This window comes from Canis aureus, chromosome 13 (assembly GCF_053574225.1).
Source record: "Canis aureus isolate CA01 chromosome 13, VMU_Caureus_v.1.0, whole genome shotgun sequence".
NCBI classification, from domain to species: domain Eukaryota; kingdom Metazoa; phylum Chordata; class Mammalia; order Carnivora; family Canidae; genus Canis; species Canis aureus.
Genome location: NC_135623.1, coordinates 65,120,551 through 65,146,780, shown reverse-complemented (window position 1 = coordinate 65,146,780; position 26,230 = coordinate 65,120,551). Strand labels below are relative to the sequence as shown.

The following is a 26,230-nucleotide window of genomic DNA, read 5'->3' as shown; positions in this document are numbered from 1 at the left end:
TTCGCCTTTTAAACTGGCAAAAATATCTCAACATGAGTTCCCAGGCTAACACAGAAGATTACTGGCAGTTGACATTAGGGTGTATAAGCATAATGATAACCATAATTAAATTCTGGAATCTTTATGCAAAATGATAGACTATGTTGTTATCAGCAAGCAACTTTTAGCTATAAATACATTGAATTTCAGAATGAAAAACAAGCTGGTGTACTGAGTTTCATATCAGTTAAGAGTTTCATATCAAGATAGAACTTAGAAGCTGAAATTTGGTATTTCAGAGAAAGGAGCAATTAATTTATACCTCAGAAGATTGGAAACTTACACTATAACCCTGGAGAAAGACTGAAGCATTACATTGATTCTCTGCCTGTTAAGAGACCCAGAAAACCTCCAAAACTCCACTCCTCAACATAGGGCAGTGGAAAAAGAAAATCAGCTCTAAGTGTGAGAAGTTGATGGAGAGGAAATTTTTTAAAAAATCAGTTATAGATTAGTTAAAGCTATAGAGGTTATGGTGGGAAATACCCAACAGAAAACTTTAGGACTTCTGGGAATGTGATTGAAGTAATAGCTCCAAGAGATATTAGCCAGTAATATTCCAGATTTTTTTTAATGTTCCAATCATCTGAACGATCATAAAAGAAAACACCTGAGCAAAATAAATGGAAATAAATTCCTATTTCCATATCATGCTAAAACTATAAAAAACAGTCAGAACACTTTAAAAATAATGACAGCTATACTATATAAGCATGATTCTCATCAGTATTTTTTTTTAAAAAAAGGTTAAAATAGAGGCACATAGGTGGCTCAGTCAGTTTAGCATCCAGCTCCTGATTTTGGCTCAGGTTATGATCTCAGTGTTGTTAGACTGAGCCCTGGGTGGGCTCCATGCTCGGTACGGAGTCTGCTTGAGATTGTCTCTCTCCTGTCCTTCTGTCCCCCCCCCCTTTTTTGCACTAACTTCTATTATCGTCTGTTCCCCTCTTTTATTCTATTAACATGGTGAATTGTATTGTCTCTTCTTCTGTTTTTTGGAAATTGATGGAAAATAATGTTTGGGTAATTTTCCTCAAATGATTGTTAGATAAAACCAGTGAAGTCTCCTAGTCCTGGTCTTTTTGTTGTTGTTGTTGTTGTTGTTGGTAGGTTTTGATCACTGAATCGATCTCTTTGTTATTTCAGTTATCTTTTTTTATTTCAGTTAGGTGGTAGTCATGACCTCATTTTAATTTGAATTTAATACTTTGACTCTTCTCCCCACCCACCTTAGTTTTTATTAGCGAATCAAGATAAATGTTTTGTAAGCTGTGTTGATTTTTTCAAAGAATAAACTTTGGTCTAATTAATCTTCTCCATTGGTTTTCTATTCTCTAATTTATTTCTGCTCTCATCTTTATAATTTCCTTCTGTCTGCTGGCTTGGAGTTTATTTTTCTTTTCTTATTCTAGTTCTTTGAAGTGTACAGTTAGTTTACCAACTTCACATATTTCTGGAAGTAGACATTTGTAGTTATGACTTCCCTCTTAGCTATTCTCTCTTTGAGTCCTATAAATTTGGTTTGTTATGTTTTCATTTTCATTTTCACTTATCTCCAAGGAATTTTTCAAATTTCCATTTTGACTTCTTTGACTCTTTGGCTATTTAAAAATGTGTTGTTTAGTTTCTACATATCTGTAAATAATTTATTGTGTTATTGATTTCTAGTTTTATTCCCTTGCAGTTGGAGAAGATACTTTGGAGTACTTCATTTCTCTTTAATGTATTGAGGCTTCTCTCATAGTTTAATATATAGGTTTTCCTGGGGACACTTTTACATGCACTGGAAAGAAAAAAGTGTGTATTCTGCTGTTTGGAGGTGAAGTTTTCTGAATATGTCTATTAGGTGTAATTGGTTTACAGTGTTATATGTTTTCTTATTTCATTATCGATCGCTCTAATTTTTTTTCTTTTTCTTTTTTTTTTCTAATTTTTCTTTTTAAAAAAATTTTCCCATTATTGAAAGTGGGGTTTTAAAGTCTGCAATTATTATTGTAGAACTGCAAATTTTTCTCTTCAATTATATCAGTATTTGCTTCATATACTCTGGAGGTCCAATGGTTCTTGCATATATGTTTGTCAGTATTATATCATCTTAATAGAACATAAAACCACCGTTTCAGGCAGCTCCATTCCTCACTCATTTTATTGTTGTTTTCACAAGTTAGATCTTTATCCATTATAGGTATATTAATATAGATTAAAAATTATTGGTTTTTGCTTTTTCTTAAATCATATAGAGGAGTTACCCTCCTAAATGCCTTAATATTGACTTTTATTTCTCTATGTAGTTACCTTTATCAACATTTTAAGTTTCTATATATAGCAGTAAGTTATTACCTAGTATCCTTTATTTTCTGTCAAAAGAATCCCTTTGTTACTCCTTGGAGGTCAAGTATACAAGTACCAGATTCTCATAGGTTTTATTTGTCTGAGAGTATCATAATTTCTCCATTTTTAAAAGATAGTTTTACCTGATATGGAGTTCTTGTTTGTCAGTAGTTTTTATTTCAACCAATTAAAGTTATCCTACCACTACTTTCTGTTCCCCATGGTTTTTGCTTAGAAATCAACTGTTATTTTTATTGACAATTTATAGGAGAAATTTCTTATATCTTGATGCTTTTAAGATTCTTTGTTTTTCAAAAGTTTATTGTGTATGCAGTGTGCATTTTTGTGCATTTATTTTTCTTGTACTCAATTGGATGTGAAAATTTATGTTTTTAAAATTAAATCTGGGAAGAATTTGGTTATTATTTCTTCAGATATTCTTTGGCCCCTTTTTCTCTCTCATCTCCTTCTTAGACTACCATTATACTCATTTTGTATGTTTGATGGAGTCCTATGGGTCTCTTAGGCTTTATTCTTTTTTTAGTTATTTAGTATTGTTATTGTTATTCCTTTTTATTTTTGTTCTTTAGAATGATTAATTTCAATTGACTTAACTTTGAGTTTTCTGATACTTTCCACTGCTTACTAAAATCTGCTACTGAAAGCCTCTAGTGAATTTTTCATTTTAGTTATAATGATCAGAGCCAGAATGGTTGGGAACATGGACTGGTATCTTTAACATTACCACTGAGCTGGGAAAGAGAGATAGGAAGGGTGAGTGAAAATGTCACAAAGCCTTTCTACTATTTTTAAGTTGACATTTTCTGGATTCAGCCCTCTCTTGGTTTCTATAAATACTTGACTATTTTCTAGAGTTATGATTAAGCTTATTCTGAGAGTTTATGCTCAATTATTTTTATTTTTACTTTTTTAATTTTTGTGTGTGTGAAGAATTAAGCCCTTGGAGCTACCTAGTACTATTATCACTGATGTCATCTCACATATAACTTTAAAAGTAACTTTCCTAATTCACTCTTTTACTCGTTACCACTTGTTCAGTAATCCAGAATGATACCTTATTTCCTATTAAATCTAGCCAAGCTCTCCAAACTGGCAGTAAGAATTGCTGCACATAAGTAACAAAAATCAAGTCCTCTTGTACAGTCCTTTTTGTTACATGGTCATTTTTATGGCTGAGTTATGAAGTGTGTTAGCCAGCTTAATGAGCCTGAGTATGAAGTATCTAGAATCAGTCAAAGGTTATAAAGAAGAAAACTTACTAAAACCATTGACTGAATAAACCTAAAATAGAATTGAGTCTTACCTTGATTATTTAGGATTTAAGTAAAGAGAAAATATCATAAATATATATACAGGGAAAAGAAAGCTTCTCATATTACAAAAATTTTTCTTTATTTTTTTACAAATATTTTCAATATAATTTCAAGTTATAGGTGCTCTAACAAGAATATGAATTTTAGAAATTCATTATAATTTTTGTTCTGTTTTATTTAAATACATAAAAACACAATTTCCTTACACTTATTCTAAGAAAATAAGGTACGCTTATTTTCCAAATTCATTCTCCTTTATTATTAAATATTTCAACAATTTTCTGTGCCAATATTGAAAGTGAAAGCACTATAATAATTAACTTGTGTCAACTTTTTTCATCTTTAGATGATATAATTAATAATTAGGGAACTTATAATTAGGGAAGTGATGTATTATGCTCATTGTCACTTTCTTTTTTTATGACTACATCTTCTAAATATATTTTCATATTACCAACTACTCTCTTTGCTGAGGACTAAAGCAACTAATGTACTTTTTAAAATTATTGATTAGTAAGTTAATGAAATTAACCACTGGAAAACCTTTTCTGGACTTACATCACCAATAAGAGGAAACTTAAGTTTAAGAATAATTCATTCCCTATAGCAAAGAGCTTTAAATAAATATAATGCTTATTCATAAGAGTGCTATTAAATCATTAAAAGCATCTTATAACCAAAGTGCTCCGAGAAAATGGAGATCTGGGACAGTCATTTTTATACTGCAGTATTTCTTTAGTTATGCCACATTTTTGTAAACTATTTTATTTAATCAATTTATTATTTTTTAGCATGGTACATTTTACTGCTCTGACTTACTATTGATATTACATTTTTATCCACCATGATATACAGAAAATGAAACTGTGCACCAGTGTTTCATATCACAAATCCTCTCATGTAATGTTTCTCATAGACAAAGTTTGTGCCAAATTTATGGAGTTTTAAAATAATAATTTTAGCTGAATATATATGTATCTATCACTTTAAAAGATAACGTGTGTATACATAAAATAAAAGACTTATGTAAATATTTCACAATGTGATTCAATTTGTTGATGCCCTTTGATCTTTTTGGATATAACATCAACTAGTGTATCAAGCATTCACTTATTCACTTATTGAGATTCAACATGGACTCTGTGAGGGGATGAGAGTTGTTGAACAAACAGACAGCATCTTTGGTCTCTTTGAACCTGGATTTATTGAGACACGGATATTGGACAAATACTCAAACAAGTAGCCTTATAATCACAGTTTTGTTTTAGGTGTTGTGGAGAAAAGACACAGAGTACTAAAAAAAAATACATCCCCATTGATGGATCAGTGGTGAAGTTACTGTAGTGGTAAAGCAGTGTAAGGAAAGACATGAAGAAGGGTGTAAATGAAGGTTTCTTTGATGAGAGGCCATGTAATGTGAGACCTATGCGGTGAGTGGGAGTTAGACAAAGAATGTTGATGTGTTGGTAGGCAGGTGAGAGGATTTCAGAGGGATCACCCTAGTAGAATATCTTAAAGACCAGGAAGTTTGCAATAAGGCAGTTGGCAGAGCTGTAGTGTGAACCAAGTACTGAAGTACAGCAGACATATGGGCAGAGAGAGAGGTCTTTGAATTTTTTGCTTCTAAATTTACCATTCCCTAACTCTAGCTCTCAGAAATAAGTCAAAGCAGAAATACCTCTATGGAGAGAATGAGGTGTCCTCAGGAGCAGGACATGAAGAACAGAGTAGGTGCAAGGACAGCAATAGTACGAGGCCCTTTTTTCTTTTTTCGGAATTTTGTACTGCTTTACAGCCTTCTTGATTTACCTGTTACTGCTGAGAAATCCCTAATCCATTTTCGTGTGACTGAGCATTTATTTTTTTTATTTTTTCTCTTTGGAAGCTTGTAGAAAATTCTCTTTGTTTTTAATCTTTTAAGTTTCTCAATGTCATTGTATGAGTCTATTCTAATTCATTTTACTGGGCACTGGGTGAACACTGTCAATTTGGCAATTAATGTCCTTTAGTTCTGGGAAATATTTTACTAATTTTATTAATTATTTCCTACCATCTGTTTTTACTCCCTCTCCATCTGGACCTTCTATTATTTGGACTTTGGAATTCTGGAAGTGATATCCATGTTGCTTTAATGTCCTTTTTCCTATGTTGCCATTTTTTTCTATTTATTTATTTTCTGTAGGCTTTTCTGAAGTTTGTATTGAACTATCGGGTTTTTACAATTCCATTAGCTGTTTTGGTTTTTATAAAGTTTCTTCGTGTTCTTATTTCAGGGATTACCTACTATCTTTCATTTCTATCAGAATATAAATTACAAGTTTTGTTTTGTTTTTGTAGTATTTGTCTCCCTGTACATTCTCATTTCACACTGTCTTTGTCTGCATTTTTATTTTGGCCTTATTTTCTATGTTAGATGGTTTACTCAAATGTCCAGTTAATGTTGGCTTTCTGCTTTTGATTATGAGAGAGATAGCAAAAGGCTGACTTGGAATTTCTGAGTACCAGATAAGGTTTTTCAACTGTAAACTTCACTGTGGGTGACCTGGGTGGGTCAATTTTAGAGAACTCCCAATGCTAGGTTATAAATTCCTCAGAGAACGGTCTTTGAATCACCTGCTTGAGGGCTATGCCTATGACTGCCTATATTCTTGCATGGTGCTAGGAGTGAAGGCACTATGGCGAGAGAACATCTCTTCACTACATTCAAAAGTCAGTATTCTTCAGATTCCATATAGTTTGTGTCTTGAGTGAATTAACCTTGAGACTTCTACAAGGGTTGTTCAGTGGAGAGAACCTAGTAATTTAACAACTTATCCTATAACTAAGTAACTTTCTTTCTTTCTTTCTTTCTTTCTTTCTTTCTTTCTTTCTTTCTTTCTTTCTCTTTCTTTTTTTCTTCTTTCTCTTCCTTTTCTTTCTTTCTTTGATTTTATTTAAATTCAAGTTAGTCTATTCTCCAAAATTTTTCACCAGGCCTCTCTATATTTAAAAAATCACTGCCACTCTCAGGACTCCTGGGTGGCTCAGTGGTTGGGCATCACCTTCAACTCAGGATGTGATCCTAGAGTCCCGGGATTGAGTTCCACGTTGGGCTCCCTGCATGGAGCCCGCTTCTCTCTCTGCCTGTGTCTCTGCCTCTCTCTGTGTGTCTCTCATGAATAAATAAATAAAATATTTTTTAAAAATAAATAAAATAAAATCACTGCCACTCTAACTTCCTATGAGATACTTGGCCTTGCTAGTTTATACAGTTTTGTGAGGAATCCGTAAATTCGGATTTACAGATTGAATTTGAATCAATTTGAACTGTAGATTCAAATTTACAGATCTGTAAATCTGTAAATCTGTAAACTAGTAAATAAGGTTTTCAACTTTACCAGCATAAGATTCAGATTCAGTTTCCTTAGAGCCACTAAGTCAGCTTCCACTTATTTAAATGTTTTCAAATTTCTAATATTTTGTTGCTGTATTATTTCCAGTTCTCCTCATCCTTGTATTTATCTTTTAATATAATTGCCTTAGTGGTTTTGAAGCATGTAAGCTGGGAGCAAAATGATATTCATATGTTCAACATGCCATAGTAAACTAGGAGTTCACTAAAGAGGAAAATATATGTATGGTAGTGTGTATGGATATATACATACACATATTATGTACATAGTGTGGAATATATGTAAAAGAAGCTTCATTGCTTTCTTAATTTCTGCAATTCCTTAGGTAACAACTATTTAGAAACTTTACTCTGTATTTCATTAAGGGAAAGTCTGTACTGGGTGAATATAGTTCCTGTTTTTTGCTTGTTTGTTTAATAAAACGTTCAGAGGAAGATCTTTAAGTCTATGCATTTCTCATACGATTATTTGTGAAGGATATATTGGTTTATCCTATTGGTTGCATTAGGACCATTAAGAAACCTAAGAAAAGGGGATCCCTGGATGGCTCAGCTGTTTAGCACCTGCCTTCAGCCCAGGGCATGATCCTGGAGTCCTGGGATCGAGTCCCACATCAGGCTCCCTGCATGAGGCCTGCTTCTCCCTCTGCCTGTGTCTCTGCCTCTCTCTCTCTGTCTCTCTGTGTCTCTCATGAATCAATAAATAAAATCTTTAAAAAAAAAAGAAACCTAAGAAAAAAAGTCTGCTAATCAGGCTTGAATGGATAAAAATTGAATATAAGGAAACTGATACAGGACAAAAAAAAACTGAGAATCAGAAGTAACAGAGACATGTACAAAGGAGGAAGCAGACTGTGACACCCAATAGTTTGGAAGAAGTCCTATTCTCTAGAAGGGTTCATTGAAAATCCTGCCAAGATGCCCAACCTTTAATTACTTCTTAATGGTATTCAAAGAGATAGCTCTGACCATGTAACCCTAGATGTCAATCTAAAGTTTCATAACAGAGATTCATTCGATGATGACCAACTTTTTTATGTTGATGAGGACAGACTTTGGTATGCAGATGGATATGAAGCACTATAGGACTGCCTTTTTCAGAAAGACATCATGGGATGGGTGGACACCCTTTACTGAGGAAAGGCAGGGAGTTTTGCACCATTGATGCTGGGTACCCTAGAATAGAGAATAAATTGGAAACAAAAATTCTCTGGGAATCAAAATTGACAATAATGACTGGTCTCCAAAGTTTTCTTTCCCTACTATCTTGATGTTCTCACTTTTCTTTTTACCAACCCCTTACTGAATGCCCTGCAAAATTGGAGCTCTGGTGTCAATAAAATCTTTAAGTAGAAGCTGGAGGTATTCTCACTGACATTACTTGATAAGTAGACAGTGTGGATAGGAAATCTTCTGCAATAGAAGAAATATGGTCATAAGATCTGAAGTTAAACTGCTGGCCATATTTTTGTTGAAAAACATTTTCTGTAATATCACCAATATAGTACCATACTATTAAATCATCAAGGGTTAAGTAGAGTTTGAAGCTAATCTTGTCAAATATTGTCCCAATGAGTATTACCTAGCACATAAGCTTTGGAGTGTTACTTTTTTGAAAATCACCTCCTTTTTTGATTATCCATTAGAATGAAATAAAATAGCAATAACAACAGGAGCAATAATATTAAGATTAATAATAGCTAACTGTAATACAGCACTTATTAATAGGTAGTATTTTTTTCTTTTTTAAGATTTTATTTATTTATTCATGAGAGACACACAGAGAGAAAGAGAAAATGAGAGAGAGAGAGAGAGAGACACACACACAGAGAGAGAGAGAGGCAGAGGCAGAGACCCAGGCAGAGGGAGAAGCAGGCTCCATGCAGGGAGCCTGACATGGGACTCGATCCCGGGTCCCCAGGATCACACCCTGGGCTGCAGGCGTCACTAAACTGCTGAGCCACCAGGGCTGTCCCACAGGTAGTATTTTAAGGGCTTTAGATGCATTGATTTAAAATAAGTCTATGAAATCAGTTTTATTACCATCTCCATTTTGCAGATGAGAAAACTAAAGTAAAAAGAAACCAAGAATATTTTCAAGATTATAGATCCAGTTACTGATGGAGCCTCAAACCCAGGCAGCGGGACTCCTGGTCCAATGCTCCTAACCACTAATGAGCAAATGAGACTTTTTTTTTTTTAATTACAAGTTCTTTTATTACTAAAGTTAAAGATACTCTCAGTCTTGTGAAAAAACTTTACAAAATCCAATTTGCTATACTTCCAACTCTTCCTTCTATATATACTTTTTTTTCTTACAAAGCATTCATTCATTCATGTTATTGCCTATCATTTTCTATAGATGGCTGTAAAATTGAGATTCCTAGACTTTCTACTAAGTTCAAGTTTTACCTTTCCAATTGCCTATAATACATATCCCCTAAATATTCCACCAGAATTATAAAAAAAATCAATAGGAACAAAATCCAGAAAAAATAATGTAATGATTAATATTTCAAACAGACGTGAGTTTGAAGCCTGGTGTCATCACTTACTGTGTGACCTAGGACATGATAAGTAACCATGTTGAGCTAGTTGCTTTTTTATTTGTAAAACAGAAAATAAATAAAACTTAGTATATAGGTTACAAATATTAATAAAGGGAAAATACTTAGGAAAATACTTTAGTTAGTATACTATAACTAAAGAATACTAAAAACTAACTAAACTAAAGAATACTTTAGTTAATATTCATAAATGATAGTCAAGAAAGGAAGCTTGATTTGCAGATGTTTCCGTATTTCAGAGCTAGAACTCAGAACTACATAGCAACAACTCTATTTTATGTAATTTTTGAAAATATATGATAATTACCTAAAAATAAATAATTTAAGAAGAGATCATAAGCTCTGTTAGTTTTCCTTCATTGGGACAATGATAAGGATTGGCTTCCCAACTTAAGAATTATTTTCTGAAACTACTTGTAAGGGTCATATAAAAATGATACAAGAGGGCAGCCCAGGTGGCTCAGCAGTTTGGCACCACCTTCAGCCCAGGGCCTGATCCCAGAGACCTGGGATCGAGTCCCACGTCGGGCTCCCTGCATGGAACCTGCTTCTCCCTCTGCCTGTGTCTCCGCCTCTCTCTCTGTGTCTCTATGAATAAATAAAAATCTTTAAAAAAAATTTAAAAATGATACAAGAGCCAAGTTTTATGGGGCATAAAATATTGCTTTTCTGTCTTTCCGTGTTCTTCCTTTTCCAACCAATTTCTACCTATCAAAATCCTAGCCAATTTTTAAAATCTCTGAACAAATATGACTCCTATTAGGAGGCTTTTGTTATTACTTTTACTCAAAATAAATCTCCTACTCCAAAATTCTGTAACAATTTGTATCTCCACACCTTATGAAATATTTATGTTTTAATTATGTCGTATCCCTACTAAAACATAAGGTCCTTTGGAGCTTAATACAAATGGCACATATATTAGCATAGTTTTCAGTACTTGGGTGATTACCTTTTTGTAGAAAGTTCTATAACAACTTGTACATCCAAGAAAGAGAAGATGTGGAAAGGAACAAGAATAGTCATCAAGTTATAAACACCATATAATACCAGTCCCGTGAGTTCCTACCGCACTAGATCCTGAAAGGCAAAATGAGAGAAAAACCCCTGGAAAAGAGGATCAATGCCCGGTAATTGGCAGAGTAGGGAAAGTGAGGTGCCGAATCATGAAATAACTTTTAAATTCATACCAAATCTGCCATATCTGTCTGCCAGCAGTATAAAATAGAGAAACAAGAATATTATCTTAGCACATTATACATGATATAAAGGTGAGTGTAGAGACTATCATGTGCATATGGAAATTACAACCTTTATAAAATGATAAAATATTATTTTATGTATTATAGTGTGTGATACTGTGTTCTGTTAAATAACTCATAGAGAGTTTATCAGTGATTTGAAAGTAATCTACACCCAGTGATGAGAACAGCACAATCAAAATATTTGGAATGCTAAGAAAACAATTCAATTACCTAATAAAATTAATAAAATGATCTTTCAAAACAACTGAAAAACTTTTGCATTGGTTACACAATAAATTAAAATATTATCTTATTTTGTGGAAAAATGAGATTGCAAATATGTAGATGTGATAAACATGGAATAAGTTGAAAACTAAAGTTTTTTTAGGAAGTGTGAAATAATAAACAGTGATATGAAGCAAAACACCAACAATAACAAACAAAAAACAAAAAGGAATATATAGAGCTACAGAATAGAGGTAAAAATAGAGGTAAGACCAAAAACCTAGAAATCATAGTGGAACATAAGATAAATAAAAATTTAAATATAAATATATTCAGCTAATGTTAGCCTCATAGAATGAATTTGGAAGTTTTCCTTCCTTTTCTATTTTTTGGAGTAGTTTGAGGAGAATAGATATTAACTCTTTAAATGTTCACTAGAATTCCCCTGTGGAACCATCTGGCCTTGGGCTTTTATTTTTTGGGGAGTTTATTTTTTTATTACTAATTCAATTTCTTTGCTGACTATTGGTCTGTTCTAGTTTTCTATTTCTTCTTGTTTCAGGTTTTGGTATTTTATATGTTTCTAGGAACTTATCCATTTCTTCCAGGTGGTCCAATTCACTAGTTTTTCATAATATTCTCTAATAATTGTTTGTATTTCTGTGGTGTTGGTTGTTATTTCTCCTCTCTTATTTGTGATTTTATTTATTTGGGTCTTTTTTCTTTTTGATAAGTCTGGCTAAGGTTTACTAATTTTATTATTTTTTCAAAGAACTAGTTTGACTGATCTGCTCCATTGTTGTTTTTATTTTAAGTTTCTATATCATTTAATTCTGCTCTAATCTTTATTATTTCTTTCCTTCTGCTGGCTTTAGACTCTGTTTGGTGCACTTTTTTAGCTCCTTTAGGTACAAGATTAGGTTGTTTGAGATTTTTCTTACTTCTTAAAGTAGACCTGTATTGCTACATATAAAGGGATATCCCCTCAGACCTGTCAGAATGGCTAAAATCAACAACACAAGAAACAACAGTGTTGGGCGAGGATGTGGAGTTAGGGGAAGGAATCTTCTTGCACTCAGTGGGAATGCAGACTGGTGCAGCCAATCTGGAAAACACTCTGGAGGTTCCTCAAAAATTTAAAACTTGATTTACCCTACAACCCAGCAATTGCACTACTAGATATTTACCCAAAAGATACAAAAATACTAATTCAATGTGATATATACACACCATGATGTTTATAGCAGCATTATCTACAATAGCCAAATTATGGAAATATCCCAAGTGTCGATCCACTGATGAATGGATAAAGAAGCGACACACACACACACACATACACACACACACACACACACAGAGTAAAATATTACTCTGCCACGAAAAAGAATGAGATCTTGCTATTTGCAATGATATGGATAGAGACAGAGAGCATTATGCTAAGTGAAATAAGTCAGTCAAAGGAAGAAACAATATGTGGAATTTAAGAAACAAAACAAGCAACAGAAAAAAAACAACAGAGAGAAAGGCAAACCAAGAAACAGACTCTTAGAGATCAAATTGATGGTTACCAGTGAGGAGACGGTGGGGGAATGGATTAAAAAGTTGATGAGGATTAAGGTGTGTACTCTCTCTGATGAGCATGGGTGTTGTATGGAAGAGTTGAATCACTATATTGTACACCTGAAACTAATATTGTACTGTGTGTTCCTTAACTGGAACTTAAGTAGGAATTGAAAAATAAATAAATAAGATTTTAAAGACAAATACATTAAAAAGTCTAATATGATAATCATTTTATTGTTAAAATAATTAGTCTTAAGCTATGTAACTCGTATATATGCTACATACAGCTTAATTTTCAGACACATGAGAAAAGCACATATGTATTAGAACTTAATATAAAATTAATATAAAGGAGATAATAAACAGTAAATTTTTTTAAAAAGACAGAGGACTTGAGACCTTGGGGATTTTACGTATAAAAAAAGTCTCCTGTTTATTTCGGTGGATGGAAAGAGAATTTTTTTTAATGTTCCATATGTATTAGAGAAACATCATAATAGATTGTCATTTCAGCTGAAAAGAATATGTTGGACTTAATTCCGTGACTATAAGTGATATAAAACAATTTATTAGGCAAGAACTCAGAAAACTCCCTTATTTCCCCTATCTGTATCCTGTTCTTTGTACCTTGCTTGCAGCACTTTCTTTTGAGTTGCTGTCGCTTTTCACCCATTCAGATCCTTCCACCAAGTCCTCCTCATCAGTATTGTGGTGAATGTCCCGGCCTGTCAAATCCTTCCCCCACATTTGACAAGTAAAACCATTTCTCTAAAGAGTGCCATAGTCTTACTTCCCCACTCTTCTATGTGAGATGACTGTTTATGAAAAATAACACAGTGAGGTAAATTGATGCAATTAAAAGCACTTGGATTCCATCCTCAATTGTGTCATTTTAATCCACAGCCAATTATTTATTGTGCTTACTGTTATTATTGCCAAAAATATTGAGACTGTTAAGTCTTCAACCACTTACAATGCTATTCACAAGGTTACCTTTATTAAAACTACTCTTAAACTCTTCATGTTCAAAGCTACTCTTTTGGCCTCCTCTCTTTATGGCTGATACCCTATTGCTCCATATATCGATTTTCTTATAACTCTCCTTGTTCTGACTCCTTGTTGCCACATAGGCCAGGCTGGTAGCTTCCTGACTGGTGTTTCATTTCTATGCACCACAAATAATCCTTCTTAAAACTGCCAAATACCAGCTTCCATTGCCACACTAACACATCCTTAACCTAGCCTTCAGGGCTGTTCATTATAAATCCTTTCCCTAATTTGCTAATCATATCTTCTAACAATCTCAGCCATAACCTCTGCATTTTGGTAACATAAGAATCATCATGCGCATATATTCATACTTCTGCTAAAAATCTTTTTTTTTTTTTTTTGGATTCTCTACTTTACATGACTAATTCCCATACAATGCAAACTTTTCTTCTCTAGAATGCCTTCTAGAACCCTACTAGTCTGGATTATATGTCCTTTACATTATAAGGTGGTGACATAATACTTTTGAGGTAGTCTTCTTTTATTTTCTCCTTGACCTTTGTCCAATTCAAGCTGGGGATTGAACCTGTGTCTGTTACCTCTAATAAACTAAGTGCATGAAAAGCCAAAAACACCTGCTTTTGTTCCAAACACCTAAGCCAAGGGAATTGATAGAATTCAGAAGGTAAACTTTTTGGAGAAACTGGATCTGACTTAGATTTAAGCCATAGTTAGCTGAAGAGAGAAGTAGGTAGTTAGTTGAAAGAAATAAGTTGATGAGAATAGAGGCAGTGCTTTTTGTTTTGTTTTTGTTGTTGTTGTTTGTTTGTTTTTAGATTTTATTTATTTGAGAGAAAAAGAGAGAGAGAGCATAAGCAGGGGGAGTGGCAGAGGAAGAGGGAGAAGCAGACTCCTTGCTGGGCAGGGAGCCCGGTGCAGGCAGGGCTCCATCCCAGAACCCTGGGATCATGACCTGAGTGGAAGGAAGCCACTTAATGGACTGAGCCACCCAGGTGCCCCTTGTTTGCTTTTGTTTTGTTTTTAAGATATTTATTTATTTATTTATTTATTTATTTATTTATGCATTCATTCATTCATGAGAGACACACACAGAGAGAGAGAGAGAGAGAGAGAGAGGCAGAGACACAGGCAGAGGGAGAAGAGGGCTCCATGCAGGGAGCCAGCCCCATGTGGGACTCGATCCAGGACCCTAGGGTCACACACTGAACTGAAGGCAGACGCTCTACCGCTGAGCTTCCCAGGTGTCCCTATTTGTTTTTGTTTTTGTTTTTTTTTTAATGTGCAAAGCATTTGAGTGACCAGGGGAATAGGAGTTAGATTTGTAAAGTAACGAACTGTGTATTCTTTACCTGACACTAAATGTATTTGATATTTCATGCCTTGCTGTTTCATAAAACCCTCCCTTACATTGATTTACACCCTCAAAGAGGAAAAAAAGAACCCCCAAAATGACAGAGATTGAAGTTTTATAACTTAGTCATGGAAATATATAGTCCTGGGTGTGCTATTAAGTTGATTCTTAGGAAACAAAGGCTCTTTTTTGAAAATAGTGGATGATCAGGTTTCATTGATGGTAGAGAAGGTTGTGTGTTTTGGAAGGAGGAGCTATACAGGGACTCTTTCGACTTTAATGTTTTTTTTTTTTTTCCAAATTTCAATTGTGGTAAAATACGTCTAAAAGTACCTTTTTACTCCGTTTTTAAGTATACAAACCAGTGGTATTTAAGTACTGTAATATTGTGCAGCCATCACTCTCATTCTTCAGAGTTCTCCAGATCTCTTTTCATCTTGCAAAACTGAAACTCTATACCCATTAACAGTAACCCCCCATTCCCCCTCTCTTAGCCCCTGCCAAACTACCATCCTACTTTATGTCTGCATGATTTTGACTTCTCTAAGGAGCTCATAATTGGAATCATATCATATTTGCCTTTTTGTGATTGGGTTATGAAACTCTCTGTACTTCCCACATAATTTTGCTATGAACCTACGAATGCTCGAAAAAAGAAAGTCTGTTAACTAAAAACATAAAATCAAGCTATGAAAAACATTTTGTAAAGGAGAATATTTTTCTTTTTAAAAAAGATTTTATTAATTTATTTGAGAGTGAGACAGCACAAGTCGGAGGGGGTGGGGCAAAAGGAGAGGGAGAAGCAGACTCTCCACTAAGCAGGGAGCCCGGCTGGGGGCTTGATCCCAGGATGTGGGGACCATGACCTGAGCTGAAGGTAGACATCTAACCAACTGAGCCTTTCAGGCACCCCAAGAAATACAATTTTTTAAAGGAAATTAAACATCTTAAAAATAATGTATTAAAGTGGGTTTTAAAATGGAAACTTTTAAGTTCTAAAAGCAATATTCTTCTTCTGGCAATCATTCTTAACAGTTCTAATGGAAATTGCTGTCTTCTTTTCTCCCTCAATTCCCTATTATCCATGTGGTTGGTCTGACTCCAACAATCAGCATTATAATGAATCTGAAGATTACCTACCCAAATCTACCCTTCCATTACAGTGTTTGATCTTCACTTTAAATATTTTATTTTGTTATTTAATATTCTTTCTCAAGTGTGAAAATATCTACATTATTTGAGAAAATCCATCTACGGTTTTAAATTTTTAAATAAATAAGAAATAATATTTTTGTAAAGTTCTGGGTTTATTCCAAAGCCTGAAATAGTTTAAGTATCACAGATGATTTAGCATATGTCTTTACTCTCATTGCATACACTTGTATAAAATAAAACTTTTATTTTATGTATGCTAATTGATTTATTTTCTTATTTATTATATCCATCAACATCATTTATAGAGGACAGTAGCATCTAACTACTAAGCAAAAGACATACTTTTTCTTTTAATCACTCAAAATCATTACAGAACTAAAATATCTAAAAATAAATATTTTGTTTTTAATAATCACTGTCATCTAAAAAAAAGGTCTTAAATGCCATATTCTCATCTGTGATCTATCCGTCTGTTTCTCAGTTTATCTATCTACTAGCCTACCTATAATGCCATTGCATTTCCAGTTATTAATGGAAATTATTATCAAGTGAGATTTCTTTAGCTTCCAACCCATTTCCGTAATCTAAATAAATCACACAGATGATGAGAGTATTTTTATCTGGTAAAGTGTCTAACCACGAGTACTACTCTAAGTTCTCAATAAGATAGAAATATTAGGTTAATATGGAAATCGTGGCTCCTAGAAGGGACTTGGAAAGATAAAATTAATAATGAGGAAAAAATTTTGTGTGCTTTGTTATCAAGGTTCCTAGTTGAGATTGGAGTTTTAAGAGTGTATCTTAGGCTCTCTCAGTGTTCTTCTGTTGGAATTGTACTGCAGTTGAGAACATTAAACAAGAAGTTACTTAGCATGCTAGCTAGTGATCTCAAATCATCGAACTTCTTGAAACGACACATCAACAATCATCTGTGCTGGCAAAAATGTCTTTCGATTTAAACAGAAACTGTAACTTGGATGGTTGGAATTTAACTGAATTCCTGTGGGGTTTTTTTTTTTTTTTTTTTTACTTACGTTTTTCATATTTACTTCTTTTAAAATAAATCTGATTGCAGAATTACATGAAGGTGCTTGCAGAAGTCCAATGGACTGACTAAAATAATACGGGGAAGAAGGTTCCAAATTCACTGAAGTACAGACATGTGACCATTCAAACTCTCTTTCAATAGTGGCACACTGGGCCACCTATCATTCAGACAGCCTTGTTTTGACCAACTTCACAAAATAACAGCAGGACATACATATCCCAGTCATTAAAAGTCATGAAAAGATCATACTGTGCTCAATCTTCTGCAGGCATTGGAATATTTACTGGAACTGGTACTTGCCATGAAGTTTGTGAGGACTGAATGTATTTTGTTAGAGTTTACAAAAATACAGTGTGCAACAAGAAACTGTATTTTGTGTTTACTGAAGAGTTTTGCAACTTTTCCATATGTGGATAACAAAATGTCACTGAAGTATTATACTTATTTTTAAAGCAAAATATGTAATCATATAAATTTGAGGGTTTTTTTGTTTTGTTTTGTTTTGTTTTGCCTTGTTTTTGCAGATGAGGGAAATTTTTATGTAGTGGTACCCTTGAAAATTTTATATAGGTTATTTGGGAAAAACACATTTCCACACTCCCATAAATTTATTTCTAATGGACATAATAAAAGGTAGAGTTGTCAAAAGTTGTTCTTTATTCATTCCAGTGTTTTAAGTCCATATAGTCTACATGTCAAGTCTATAGTAAATGATAATTCTTAACAATTATAACTATATTTGTTAAACACATACTAAGACAAGCAGATCAAGTGCATTATCTCACAGAATCCTCTTGTGGGATCAATCATATTATCTTATCAATCATTTTATTAATTTAATAAATAATACATATTTTCTTCTATGATCTAGTTAGGGAAACTAAGGCTCACCAATTTTAACTGATTGCCTAAAAATTACACTTGTAGTGACAGTTGGAATACAAATTAAAGGACTCTGACTTTATGGTCCATTGTTGTAATTATTAACATGATACAAAAATAGAACACATAGTGATAAAATCTTAGAAAAGAGAAATTAGAAAATCTACGCTAAAAATAATTTTACATTTTGTATGGCTGAGGATGTTTCTAGTATATGAAAATATTTAAACTAGGGAATTAGAAGTATATGATTGTTTGGTGCAGGTGAGTTTAAATATGAAACATGCTAAAGAAAGCTTATTAATATATTCCTCAGATATTAGCTTTTATTAAAATTGTGTTTTGCCAATCATTCTTAAATGAAGGGATTGGATGAGAGTAAATCTAAAGATAACTTACCTCCCATCTTACCATTTGAATATCAAGATATTACACCCTGGATGAGGTCAGACAACTTGGTAGTAGAAAAGCAAAGACTATAACCCTGTTTTCTGACCAAAAACCTTTTGTTTTGTTCAACAAAGTTAACATAATACTTATATTTTGCACTTCAGCATTATACATTTTTATGAGACAATTAACACCTCAAGTAACTTGGCACTCTAACTTAATTATGTTTATATTCGATTGGAATCATTAGAGGTACTTAGCTCATCAAATCTGGGTTTTTCCTTCCTCTGCTCTTCCTGTTTTTTTTTTTTTTATTTCTTTTTATCATTTAAATTCAATTTGTCAACATACAGTATATCACTAGTTTTAGATGTAGTTTTCAATAATTCAACAGTTGCATATAACACCCATCAAGTGCCCTCCTTAATGCCCATCACCCTGTTACCCCATCCCCCTCCCAGCAACCCTCAGTTTCCCAGAGTTCTGAGTCTCACAGTTTGTCTCCCTCTCTGATTTTTTTCTCATTCAGTTTCCTATCCCTCCCCTGATGATCCCTTGCACTATTAGTTCCTGTTTCCAATTCAGTACCAGTCTGTTTCATACTCTCTCTATCCCTAGAGCAGCCTTCTGAACTCCACCCATTTGTAGGACATAAACTCAACTATGCATGATACATTGCTTGTGAGATCTTACCTGTTATTATCCATCTCACTCTCCTTTGTGTCCCTAAATGTGCCCCTAAATCTTTGCCTCACTACTTGGGCACCCTCAAATCCCACCTTATACCCTTTGTGAGCCACTAAAAAAAGTGACAATGATTATTCTTTTCTACCCTTTAGGAAGTAACCTTATCTATAGTTCCCTTATCTACCCTATACCAAGTAACAGAACCTTGCAAATAAAAATGAGTACATTTAATAAAGTTTATTTCAATCTACATCCATTCTATATTAAGTACTGTTTGATAAATTGTATATATACGTCTGTGTGTGTGTGTGTGTGTGTGTGTATGACTTGAAGACGATTTCATGATTGAGAATCTGAAATGACCATCTTTAGAATTCCATAGAATTATTTTGCTTTATGACTTGGTGTCTTTCATCTTTTAAGGTTTCATCTTTGTTTTAAATCTGTTTTTTATAATGCTCTGAAGGCATAGAAATTCTAAAATGATGTGCATATAAAGCACTTTTTTGGGAACAAATGCCTGTTTTATCAAGTTATGAGAGAGCAGGATATAAGTTCTTGATTAAAATTCATTTAATGTGTCATCTGACTGAATATACTTAAAAGAAATCTTTGACATGTTGATCAGATTAAATTGATTTAATCTCAGCTGAAACTTAAGTTCAGCGTTAGTCATGGATAATTACTGTCAGAAAGGATATGTTCTAGCTGTTCATTTACATAATATGAGCTTTCTTTTGGATTGCGTATGAATTAATTATATTTCCTTTAATTGTAGCAACTACATGCAACATGCAGCTTCTAGCTAGTTCATTAACTTCTAGAAAATGGCCAATATCCCAATACAAATCTCCGAACTGGAGTACAGGCTTTGAGAGGAACAAAATAAGAGGAGAGAATCTGGGAAAGCAATTCACCAACCCAGATACACCAGAAATGAGTTCATTTTTAGCAAAGCATTCCTCCCCCAAAAGAAAACTACTGATTCAGTTAGCCAACTCATTTGTGACTAAAATGTAAAATGTTCAGACTCTCAATAAACATTAAACTCATTCTTTGCTAGTAAAAAATAAATTATTCTCTTGTAAATCTTAAACTATTTGATAGCAAAAAAAAACAATTTAGAATTAGATAGTAAGAACACAAAGAAAATATGAGGTATAAAATTATACAAAATATAAGTATGTGAGTCAGATTCCTGATAGTCACATCTTGGACTCTATAAACATTAGATCAACAACTGGCATAAAAACTGGCATAAGAATGAGGAAAAAGATATTCCAAATTGAAATCAGTCATATTTTATAGTTACAACTGATACAATTTTGGATTTTTTAAAAAATGTATTGCATTAAACATTAAAAAACAATAATGCAAACATAGAAAAATTTGCCCAGTATTATATCCACCTAGTTAATAGTTTGTTTTTCTTTATCTTTTCTTAGTTACTCCTAAATACTTGCATTATTTTATGTTTTTAATCGCATTATAAACTTCTCATCTTTTCCACTTAAAGAGTATTGCCTAAATGTTTCTTTGTGTTTTATTTATTTTGGATATAAAATAGAATGCAATAAATCAAAGACCCTAACGTATGATCCCAGAAGCAAGAGTATCATCATCACATGGGAACTTAGAAATATAAATATTGGGCTAGCCATAGTCCAGATCTACTGAATCAAAAACTCTGAGGTGGCTTAGAGGCAGAATGAATGTTTTAACCACTTCTCTAGGCCATTTTAATGTGTGCCAAACTTCAGGAACTACCTTATTAAATATATTTTACAAAATTTATTAAAATATTTCAATGAGTTATCATATGAAATAACACTACATAAGGGAGATTTGTTCAGTAAATTATGCTATCTTTTTATTTCTTTTTCTTATTTTTAAAAATTTTATAGACTTTTCTCAATAATTGGTATATGGTATCAAAGGGTTCAAGAAGATAAATTTATTCCAATTTATACTGCTATCAAAAGACATGCTTTAGGAAAAAACAGTCAATAGTATTGGCCTTTTCTTTTTGTAATGTTAAATTTACTATTCTCCATTTGGAAATACATGTATGTATTAAAGTAAAAGTACTATATAGGTATCATTTAAAAACAAAATTACTTTTTAAAATACGTGTTCATTTGTACATATCTGTCCTTAAGAAAATTAGTCTCTAGAAAGGTAATAATAATAATAATAGTAATAATAATAGTAATAATAGTAATAATAATAGTAATAATAACTAGCAATTAAACAGAGTTTTATATGTGCCAAGCCCTTTCATTTTGATAACCCTAGGAGAATATGGCATTATGCCTATTATACAGATGCAGAAACTGAGCTACAGATGTCTTAGATACTTGCCCAAGATCCTGAAGCTTGCAACTGGTGGGGTTATGGTTTGAACTCTGGATGAGAATCTGTGTTCTTCATCATTATGATGTTACCATGTGGAGAGATGATTTTAAATCAATAAAATAAAAATATGCAAAATATCTAAGAAAATTACTGTAATTTTTTTACCTCACAGATTATTTCTTTTTTAAAAAAAAGTAGGTGTCTGATGGTTATACACACATATACACACATGCATATGTGAACATGTATGTATATATTATATCTGTGTGTATGTCTGTCTCGTGTGTGTGTGTATATTCAGTTTACTGATACATATATATATATATATATATATATATATATTTTTTTTTTTTTTTACTCTCCAGTCAGATAAATTCTCAAAGGAGAAAGGCCAGATCTGCCTATCAGAGTGATTCAAGTTGATTAGTTTGGTTTTAGTACAAGACTGCTGGATCCATCTATTCTTTTTTGGTGCTGATGGAGATTGTTAACCTGAATAAGTAACAAGAAAACTGAATTATTTGCTATTTATTCATTTAGTTGAGAAGTGTACTTGTGATTGTCCAGTGGCAAAGGTTAAAACAAAAAGAGATCAGCTATCAGAGCCCACCAAGAGGTTCTCAAGGCACAATTACTTTCTATTCTCTTATTTCATTTCTCCTATCCAGAATTTTATTACTGTGAAAGTTGACATTTATTTAGCATTTACTCTATGGCAGGGACATGATTCCTGTGGATCATAACATGTTATATTTTGTATAACTTTAGGAGGCAGTCTATAATTACCTCCGTATAACAGATGGGACACCTTGGCTCCAAGAAATAATTTATCCAAAGACATAAGCTAATAAATGGTAGAGGCAGGATTTGAACTCGAGCAGTTTAATTTGGGAGATCATGTTCTTGAGGACCACACTACTCATTGAAGAGGGAGAAGAGAGTGCTACAGCACAGCGTGGGGAGGGGGGCTGGAATTTCAGAGTGATTTCAAAAGGTCATCTACCTGTCTGATACAAGTCTCTTTTCCACTGAGAACAACTGAACCCTGATTATACTATATTTCTCTTAGCTTTTCTTTTTATTTCATACTTTGACATGCACTTATTATTTAGACATATGAATACAAGTTATTTTCCTCTTCTTTATCCTCAGGATTCCTGATTCAGGATGGTCCTTTGGGGTCTTGTGAAAATAAATACTGTGGTTTGGGAAGGCACTGTGTCATCAGCAGAGAGACAGGGCAAGCAGAATGTGCCTGCATGGACCTTTGCAAGCCACACTACAAACCTGTGTGTGGATCTGATGGAGAATTTTATGAAAACCACTGTGAAGTGCATAGAGCTGCTTGCCTGAAAAAACAAAAGATCACCATTGTTCACAATGAAGACTGCTTCTTTAAAGGTAAACACAAGGTGGACCTAAAATGTCACCTTCTATTACTTTCCTTTTTTCAACAACTGCCTTTAAGTTTAAACTCTAAGCATGATTTTATATCAGCAAGCATTTAAAAAGGGAAAGAAAAAAATGTGAGTGTAATTACATCAATAATCGGTAAGTATATAGAAATTTACATGGATAAAATTCTGAATCTCAATTATGAGCACAAAGTTGGCCAAAATATGACTCAAATTTAATATAGCTTACAGCATTGCACCATATGGCTTCCCAATCATGGCAGTTATCTTAGGACACAGGGAGGCCAATTCAGTCAACAGGCCAAATCCACCCAGCAAAAAGCACCTGGAGTGGAATTGAGTGAATAGTGAATGCCAAGCCATGCTGTGATAACATCTCATTTCTTCCTGATTAAAAATGATGGGTTTTAGTTTTCACCACATAATTCAGATTATATGGAACCTGTAAATGTCCATTGAAATAACTCTGAATAACTCTGCTAAATTTAATTAGTAAATTTGGGATTACAACAAATTAAAATCTAAAAATATTGGTATTTACTTTCAAGGTACTCAAAACCATTGGTTACCGTTTATGAAAAAGTACTGCTGAATTAGTAATTTGAGAAATTATTTTAACATTCTATATAAATAAATAAATCATTGAACGTTCTTATATAATTTATTCATAAACTTATTTTATCTTTATTTGTTTCTACTGGACAAAATATTTGCTTATTAATAGTCATAGCCCAGACTGAAATTCTGAGATGTTAAATATACAGAACTTCCATCATTTGAATAAGTTAGTGATCAACTTGATTTCTAATTTTCAATTGGTTCCCATCCTATTTTTTCATAATCTTCCTAACGTTTATTTACACTTTAAGACTTGCCTGATATTAAGGTAAAATGTCTCTCCCTTTTCAAACATGGTAGAGTAAATAAAGTTTTATTTCCAAGATGAGAATAAAATGATACATAGTGCTTTTCAAATGATGTATGGTGTAATACTCTGTAATCAGTGTGGCGACTAGAGGCCCATTGATATAATTGAAGTAAAATTATAGTAGTTTCCTTACCATAGGAACTACGTGCCCTTGAATACATGCACAGAAAATTTTATCATATCAGATTCTCTTCTTTTGCAGAAAGAATAGCGGTTGCTTTGGTTTCAATTCAATTTATTCCCTTCTATCAAATCTATTTTACAAATAACTAAAATTAATTCTATTAGCATTGTGCTTTAAACCTCATGAAAGAGTGGTGTGTGTGTGTGTGTGTGTGTGTGTGAGAGAGAGAGAGAGAGAGAGAAGGAGAGAGAGAAAGTATTTTTTCTATCATTTTGATCTGAGATGGTACAGTGGAAATATAGCTATGCCACTGGTGCATGACATCATAAAACATGAATAATATTCTCTAAGGTAATTTAGAGTCATACTCTTAAAATGAGGTTTTGTCCAACTGACACCCAGCAATCGATTATGTGGGAACGCATGATATTAAATATCATGTAAGAAAAAACATTTGGTATATCTAATGTTCACCTTTATTGCTGGATGCTTAGGCATAAGGCAACTCCATATGAATATCAGTATGGACATAGATGAACTGGATATAGCCAAGAATATGGTCTTCCTTGTGAAATCATAAAACAATGGTTTGAAAAACTCTTGTTTTTCAGATTATACTAAGTATATTAATCAAATCTATGGTTGTTTCAAAATACTTTCTCATCTCTTGTAAATCAAAATACTGTCTTATCTCAGTATTTGTAGTATTAAAAATTAATTTATATTATCTGGGTTAGCTACCAAGGGTTTACATACTTCTCAGGTCTCTTGTCTTCTATTTATTCATTTTGGGGTTTTGCCTAACATGTATATATCTCACGAAAGGACTTTATTTCAACAGAAATGAACTAAATAATATAGAACAAAACCATAAATTGTCTGTCTTATTGGTGTGCAGTTGGCCATTATAGCTAAAGGCCTGACATAGTTGTAATGACCAAAATTAATCCTTGTGATTGTGAACTTTATAATCCGTAGAATGTCTGTAATTATATAGTTTTCAATAATGGCCCAAAGGAAGAAGCATATCAAAATATTAAATTCAAGAACTGCTAAAAACCTAAGTTTAATTAGATTTTTTAATAGAAAAAAAATCACAACAAACTAAATAACAAGAATGAGTTTTCCTCCTTAAAAAAAAGCATTTCATATTTTAGATCTAATAAAAGGTAATTATGTAAACCTTAGAATAAGAGTCAACAAACAAGAACCTAGAGGCCAAACACAGGTCGCAGTCCTTTTTTTTTTTCTTTTTCTCATAAAGTAATGTGTTATTAGAACGGAGCCACATTTGTTGATTTAGAAAACTTCTTTGGGTGTTTTTGTAAAACAAATAAGAGTTGAGTATTTATAACAGAGATACTAAGGCCTGCAAAGCATAGAAATATTTTGTCTGGATCTTCCCATAACAAGTTTACTAACATCTGCTTTAAAAGTTTACCAGTGCCTTAAAATTACTTTTTAAAAATATTGAAATATCTTTTCCATATCTTCTTGTTTATGGTGGTGAATATAAGGACCTACTCATGTGCCATATTTGAATAAAAATAAACACACACACAAATGAATGCGAGCAAAACAAGAAATCTGAGTAAGATCAATAGGTAGTGTTAAAGATGACATCTTGGTCATGATATTGTACTATGTACTATTTTCAAAATGTGCTATTTGTAGAAACTGGGTAAGGGGCACATGGAATCTCTGTTAATTTCCTACAACCCCATATGACTCTACGGTTCTCTCAGAATAAAAAGAGTTTGATGATTTAAAAAAAAAAAAAAAGCTGGGAAATTACTATCAAATACTTAAGACAATGTTAAAGAAGGTATGGTTTGCATTATTCATTAATTATTTCACTTATTTCAAGTTAAGTCCTATTTCACATATCAAATTTATCAGGTTTGCCATTTATATTTAAACTTATTAAAATAGATTAATCTGTACAATCATGTTTATTGATTGTTTTAAAATTAAGGTTATAGTACAAGTTTAAAAAGATTTATATCTATATTTACATCTTTAAATATATGCATATATCTATACTTATAAGTATATATATATCTTCCTATTACATTAGGTACTTAAATACTTAAATGCCTGTAGTATGCTTAGCTTTTAGTATTACTGACTCTTAGAGACAATTAGATTTCATTAAGAATTTTCTTTAATGATTTATGATCATTATGGAAC

At 32.8% G+C, this 26,230-nt stretch overlaps 1 protein-coding gene across 4 annotated transcripts in view; it reads left to right on the top strand.

The window, feature by feature from the left end:
- Positions 1-26,230, top strand: part of FSTL5 (follistatin like 5) — a 682,404-nt gene that overhangs the window by 221,687 nt on the left and 434,487 nt on the right. For all 4 annotated transcript variants that reach the window (XM_077846542.1, XM_077846541.1, XM_077846540.1 and 1 more), the window contains exon 4: positions 22,726-22,974. In XM_077846542.1, the coding sequence (XP_077702668.1) occupies positions 22,726-22,974 (249 nt within the window). The remainder of the gene's footprint in view (positions 1-22,725; positions 22,975-26,230) is intronic.